Below are 7,056 nucleotides of genomic sequence, written 5' to 3'. Positions count from 1 at the left end.
ACTAATTCCTGTGCAGTTACATGGCAATAACCAAATGGGACGCTGTGGATGGCGAACAAATTGAGCAGGATGTGCAGGCAGGAGGAGGCGGGTGGGCCCGAAGAAGGAACAGCCTGCACTGGCGTGGGCTCTGCAGAAGCACCGCCTAGGCTGGAAGCTCCAAGTCTTGGCCTGTTGTTGGAGCATCACGTTAAAGAACCTGGGATGGGCCAGGGATTGGTGGGAACGTGGTCTGGAAGGCGGGCAGGGGCTAGATGTCGAGAGGCCTTCATCTGCTGTCCTAAGGCACTCGGCATTCTTCCACGGGTCCTGAGGAGCCACGGAATGGTCTTAGGGAAGGGAGTGACAGAGGTTTATTTGGGACGGCCAACGCTGGCAGCGCTGCTGAGAAAGGGTTTTATGGGCGACTCTCTGAGGTAGGAGGGAAGGCACGAGACGATGAGGGCCGGCACCAAGGCCGTGTGCGAGGGACGGAGAGGTACGCTCACATTCAGGAGGTGTTATGGAGGTGACGTTGACGGGATCTAATGATAGGCTGGAGGGAGAGTGAGGCACGACGTCCAGGTTTCTGGCTTGAGAAAGTGGGCGCACAGGGGTGCTGGGACCACACTCAGTCATTTCCGGAAGTAGTGTCCATTCCGCCTCAGGCTGGCGTCAGCTGCGTCCCATTTCGTTAACGTTTCATAAATCAGGCCTTTGTTTCTTGCTTAGATTCTTGAAGCATCCTCTTAGTCTCGTTCAATCCGTCCTACACCCCGCTGGCAAAGTGACCTTCCGGGGACAGCTGAACGAGAATCTCCTAAGGTGGCTCATTGAGTACTGAATGGTTTCCAAGTCCCATAACCCGACTATGCAAACTCCTTGTAGGGAAGGGCTGGGGACCTGGGCTTTTCCCCTGAAACAGTCTCATTTTCCAGAGCGGGTCAGGCATATCCCATGTGAAGCAGTTAAATGTCCAACGGCCTTTAGAAGGGGAATGGAATTATTGTTCTCAGGGGGACAAGGGAGGGAGCAGAGGTGACCCCAGGCGATCCTGGTCTCTTCCCATCATGCCTTTCCAGGCATGTCTTCCATTTTCCCCTGTGCTCTCGGGTCTGTCCACACTCAGAGTTGCCTAAAAACGAGTCCCCTTTCCCACCTGTGTCTCTGCAGACTCCATCACCTCCACCTGGAATATTTTACCCCACATTCAACATCCAGCCCAAATGTAAGGGCTCCAGTGAGTGCCCCGCCCAGATGGAACCTTCTAGAAGTGTCTTACCTCTTTTGGGCACTTTGTCCATTTGACTATACAATACCGACTATGTCTCATACTTTATCGCCCCCATTGACCAGGAATACCGATGAAACACTGGAAGCCTTAGGTCTCGGTCCAGCATATATATATATATATATATATATATATATATATAGTTAAGGGTGGAAAATTTTCAAGTGAGCCAACTAGCTAAGTCAGCTACAGGGAAGAAATATCTTTAGATACCAGAAATTGTCCCACTTGCTTGTGTGTGGTTTAGGAAGTGTATTGTATAAGATATGAAGATGGCCAATGTCTGCTTCTGTAATCCACTTACTTGTTAACCAGGGTGTGGTACTAGGTGATGTATTGTGCTAATGGCCAACTTCTGCTTCTGTAATCTGCTTGCTTGTCCTAGGCTTTATAACTAACTGCCTCACTCTCAAACCCCGCGGTTGATCCCCTCTAACCCTGCCAGGTAGAGAGTCAGTCGCCAGCCGGCTAATAAAGGCTCATAATTAATCTCAATTGGCTCTGTGGGTCTTAGAATTGTTCGTGCCATAACATAAATATATATATATTTAGTTCGTACTCCCTTTGTTCATCAAAATTAATTTATATAAAAATTATAACCTACATCAAACATACAGAACAGTACAGAATATGATATAACGTATACACAGGACCAAGCAGCAAGAACGGACAGATTGCCTCCAACACCTCGCCACCCACGTTTTAAGAAATAAAATATTACACATACAATTTGAGCACTAGCCCACACAGCCTATTCCCAGAGCCGGTCTTCACACTGTTTTTAGAATCTTGAACGAGTTGCCAATATTTAAAAGTAAAGAGATTTCACATAAAGATCGGAAAGCTTTTGCTTTCTTTACAGAGTCAAGATCTGGTAGGGAATTTGGGGTACATTCCGATGTGAATCAGCAGGCGCTCCATAGCTCCCCTCCCCCGCCCCAGGCAGAGTGTGGGCTCACATCACACTCCCCACCACTCCTGAAGGCCTCTCAGCCACAGGCCGCTCCACCTACCTGTGGGTGTCAGGCTCCTGCAGGCATGAGAGCTCACCATCTTCCTGTAAACCCTCTGAAGTCAAAAACTTTATTACTGGAACCGTACCACTAACTTGCTGAAAAACCTCCAGAAACCAGTTGTTTACCCCTCTGTGCCTCCATTTCTTCACATGTCAAATGAGGGTAATGAGCACCTGCTCCAACCGTTACGAGGATTAGCACACGAAGTGTTTAGAACGATCCCTGGAATATAATTCTCCTGCTAGAGGCCCCTAGTCTTTAATCCAAACAGCTGGGCTAGATGTTTTGGAATTCAGATTTCTTTTGGATTTGAATAACGTGGTAAGTATATATACCATAGATTACATAACACCCCCAGCAGGATCTGGGCCAGCCCCTAGTAATTAAACACACTGAAGTTTCTGCAGAAAAAACCATGGCTATTCACATGAAGAGTGATATGGCCTCGCATAGCCCATCCATTTCAGGGTGGGCCATGCTCCCTGGAGCAGTCAGGGTGGGGCACCCCGGGGGTGGGGGATGGGGGCGGGGGGAGCGGGGGCGGAGGCCAGTCCCAATCCAGAGCTGCCCTGCCCCTCACCCCACTTCCGCTCTTTCTTGGGTATTTGGGCTTATGAGAAGAGAGATCTGTGAGGTTGTTTTTTCTCATTGTTGTTGGTCTGTTTGTCAATAAAGTAACTTTAATGAGGCGGGGGGGCGGGGAGCTGAGGAGACAGGCCCCTACCCCCCAACCCCCTGTATCTAGGACAGCTGGTCTGGCTGGCCTTCCTGTCCACCTCTCACCTCCTGCTTTAGGCCTCAGCTGCGTTCCTGCTGGTCCTCACCAGGCCATCCACCCAACCTGCCGGCTCCACCTCCGCCCTCCGAGACCTGCCTCATCAAGCCCATAGCTGAGTGGGGCATCTGAAGCGCCTCATCTCCCTGAGAAACCGTCCTCACCTGGCAGGCCAGCCTCCTCACGTCCCTTCACCCTGCTTCCTTTCTCAGGGGCACAATTCACCCTCTCCTCCTGCCTGGACCACCTCGCTCTCCTACCCAAGTCTCATCCATCCCTCAAGGCCTCGCTGAGGTCCCACCTGCTCTGTGAGGCTTTTCCCAGTAATTTCGGCTCAGCTCCGTTCTCTAGACTCATTATACACAGCACTTAAGCCGGTGGCCGAGCACGCACCTGAGCTTTCGTTAACTCACTGCGCGCTGTGCGCAGGCACCAGGTGGGGGAGGGGAAGGGAAGGGCGGCTGCTCACCCGCTCCGAGCCTCTGCTGCCCCCGTGCGGTGCTTCCCGCGCGCTGCACCCTGGGCTCGGGCACCGACGCCCGCACACCCTCGGGGCTGCCCGCAGCGGAAGCAAGGATGGCCGGCTTCTGCCGAACCGAAACTTTCCGAGGCCTTTATGCTTGTTCGGCTGAGACCGCCAGCTGGTCAGATCCCCTCCCCTCTTTGCCTACACCCCCACCCCTTATCCTTTGGCGACAGTGCCCCTTTCCCTCTCTGCGAGACGGACCCTGGTGGGTTTATAGGTGCGCGGGTTTCACGAGGCTAAACACACCGGAGAGGGGCCTTTGCCCCAGACCCCGGACCCACCTTTCCTCCCTTCACTACCGGCATAAAGGTACGAAGGTAAGCACGCCTAAGAGCCGCGCGGCACAGACGCTTGCGTTTTGTGCAGTGGGGGGGGGAGCAGGGAGGGAGTGTTTCCTCCTCACCGGACCCCGGCACCTGGGGCCACTGCACCCCGATGCCCAGTGCTGACTCTGTCCCCGGGGCTTTCGAAGGTGATGGAGACCTGCTCGTCTGGGCCACGGTGTCTTCGCCTTTCTCCTTAAGAGTGAATGCTTAGACCCTCTCCTTTGTGGCAATGATTCAACTGAATCTTAATTCGTAAATTCCACAGGTAAGAAAGAGGCCACCTTGATGGCAAGTGTGACTTGTCGTGTCTGTGGTCATAAACACTCTGGCCTGGAGGGAGTCAGCGCTCCCCGCTTCCCCCCGCACCCCCACGCTCCGACCCCATAGCCGCTTCTTCTGTTTCAGGTCTTCATTCGGCTCATGACTGTCAGCATTTAAGTCCCCAGATGTGTCTTGATTGGCCTCCTTTCCTGAGGGGAACTGAGGGAGAAGAAGGATTGCCCAGGGGGGGGGGGGGGGGGGGGTGGGGTGAGGGAGTGGGGGAGTGGGGTGGTGTCAGCGGAGTGATGAAGGAGAATGTGTAGATCTGGAGGTGTGGGGGAGTACTCTGGGGGCCAAGGGGAACATTAGTCTTTGAGGGAATTCACACCCGTCCCTCGACTTCCCAGGGACTCATGATGTGGCTTTATCGTGTGACTTGACATGTTGGCATGGCACATGGGTGTATGAGCTGCTGGAGTGGCCAACACTCATGTACTCAGGTGTGTCCCAGAGGCCTCAGGAGACGAGCATGGCGGAGGGCCGACTGCACGCCCACTTCTCCGTCCCCTGTCCGGGCCACCTGGCAAGGGCACGCACACCTCCGTAGCCCTTGGGGCTTCTTCTGGGTTCTAGGGCGTCTCCTGCACAGGCCTGGGCAAGGCGTAAGTAACACAAAGGAGCCGGGCTTCCCCAAGGGCTCTGCTGAATCTCTGCTGATACCAACCCCCTTTCACCCGCCACTTGCTGACAACATTTAATAGCGTGTACCCGCCCACCGCCCCCGCTCCCCATCGCACTGTAAGTTGTGGGCAGTGTAAGCGCACAATTCAGTGGAAAGGTGAAAGCTTTCACGTCGTCGGTCTATCTGGTTTCAGCGGCCTGGTGACTTACCGGGTTAGTGTGGCTGTGAACGAGTGTCCCTAACGGTGAAACGGGAATTCCTACCTCACAGGTGTCTGGTGAGGATTAAATGAGGTGAAATATGTCAGTCATATGTTTTGTGCCTGAAACATAGTAGATGCTTAGACAATCTTAGTTCTCACTTCCAGAACCTTCTGCCCACCTCAGTTCCATGTCTTTTCTAATAGGAAATTGGCAATACCTGGAGATGGAGGTTCCAGAATGGAGAAAGGTATGTATTCACACAACCACAACTTCCTCCAGATTAAAACATTTATTCTCGTCATTGAGTTGTATGAAGGAATAGGAATTAAAAAGAAATTACTTTACAATTAACAAAAGAAATGGAACAGGTCAACATCTACGTTAAAGAGGCCCGACTAGCTCCAAATCAGCAACTGAGACTTTGGGTCCAGCAGCTGCAGTAAATCACCTTGTCTGTCATCTGGGGGCGGGTAGGGCAGGAAGCTTCCGGTTGGGCTGGTGCCCGGGGAGGAGGAAGACAGTAAGATGGCCATCTTGTAGAAGGGATGTGGTGGGACCTGGGCTCCTGCCCGTGTTGCTTTCTGTATGAAGCTGGAAGGGGAGAGCTTGATGGACATCTCCTGACAATACCCACAGCCACATCCTCGTCTCCCCGGTTCAGTGGGTCTTCGTTTTCAGGGTCTCCTTGTGCTGGCGCACCAGGGAGCTGATCCACTCCATGGTTTTCTGCTTGGCTTTCTCCCAGCTGAAGAGGGGCTCGTACCCCAGGTCTCGCTGAGCTTTCTTATAGGAAAAGGTGTATACGCTATTTAACGTTGTCAGCAAGTGGCGGGTGAAGGGGGGTTGGTATCTGCAAACTGGACGGAGCAGGAGGCTCACCAGCTCCAGCAGGAAAGCATGCCAGTACTGCAGGAACAAGGGAAGGCTCACTCTGGAATCGAGGCAGAAGCCCAATTCTTTGCTCAAAGCGTAATTAAGGTTATCATAGCTTTGGTGAGGTGTGTCATCTGCGATATAGTAGAACTGCCCTCGGATGTTTGGGGCCTTCTTGGGGTCCCGCAGGCCCCTCAAGGCTAGGATGTGGGCCCAGGCCACATTGCCAACGTAGACCGGGTTGACAAAGGAGAGCTTGCTGTTACATGGCAGGATGCCGTTGTTCTTCAGGGCCTGGCTGATAAAGTGATAAAGGAATAAGCTTCCTTCCCCATAGATATACGTGGGCCTTAAGGCACAAGTGTGCAAGGTGCCACCATTCTGAAGAGTCCACCCGTCAGCTTTCAGGGTGGCCTTTTCGGCCAGCTTTTTGCTTAATGGGTATGGAGCAGACCACACTGTTTCGTAATGTTCTTCTTCGCTAACATTATGCATAGCCTTCCTGTAGGAGTTGGGCCCAGCCACCTTTATGGTGCTGGTGTAAATGAAGATGGGCACGCTGGCCTGGGCGCAGGCGTCCAGCAGCATCTCCGTGCCTGCCCACAGGGAGCACGCTGTCAGTGTCAGAGAAAAACCCAAAGGGCCAGCCACACCGACAGCCCATGCATGCGTCCCCCCACAATCCCCACCCACCACCCCCGCCCCAAGGGAGGGGGGCCCTGCAGACCAGGACTGAATTCTTCTTTGCCTCTGGCTCAGAGCTGACCACACTAGCGCCACGGGAAAATGCACAGATTAAAAAGAGACCAACATCCGGGTTCTGGAGAGTGAGACTTCCTAGGCTTTTAGATCGCGTGGCCCCGCGCGCGTACGCCTGCTTATGGGAGAGAGCGGGGGGTCGCCGCCTTACATTCTGCTGGGGAAGGTCACCCTACCACCTCCTTAAAGACAAGCTGTTTTAAATTTAAAAATTAGGAGGCCGTACTCGGAATGCGACAGCCCTGGTCCTTATGCAGAAGACGGCTGAAAGCCCCCATCTCAAACACACACACGCCCGGAGTTGCATACAGGTGATGTGCGCTCTTAAATACTAAATACATGTTGTTTCTATTGTTTTCTCTCTC

General features: G+C 53.2%; 1 protein-coding gene across 3 annotated transcripts in view; it reads right to left on the bottom strand.

Annotated features, from left to right (window-relative positions):
- Positions 1 to 5,333: 5,333 nt before the first annotated feature.
- LOC120585109 (3 beta-hydroxysteroid dehydrogenase/Delta 5-->4-isomerase-like) overlaps positions 5,334 to 7,056 on the bottom strand; it is a 176,232-nt gene continuing 174,509 nt past the window's right edge. For all 3 annotated transcript variants that reach the window (XM_039841333.1, XM_039841334.1, XM_039841335.1), the window contains one exon: positions 5,334 to 6,528. In XM_039841333.1, the coding sequence (XP_039697267.1) occupies positions 5,717 to 6,528 (812 nt within the window). In that variant the 3' untranslated portion in view covers positions 5,334 to 5,716. The remainder of the gene's footprint in view (positions 6,529 to 7,056) is intronic.

The sequence above is a fragment of the Pteropus medius genome, unplaced genomic scaffold (genome assembly GCF_902729225.1).
Source record: "Pteropus medius unplaced genomic scaffold, Ma_sr-lr_union100, whole genome shotgun sequence".
Taxonomy (NCBI): domain Eukaryota; kingdom Metazoa; phylum Chordata; class Mammalia; order Chiroptera; family Pteropodidae; genus Pteropus; species Pteropus medius.
This window is presented reverse-complemented; position numbering and strand designations above follow the sequence as displayed.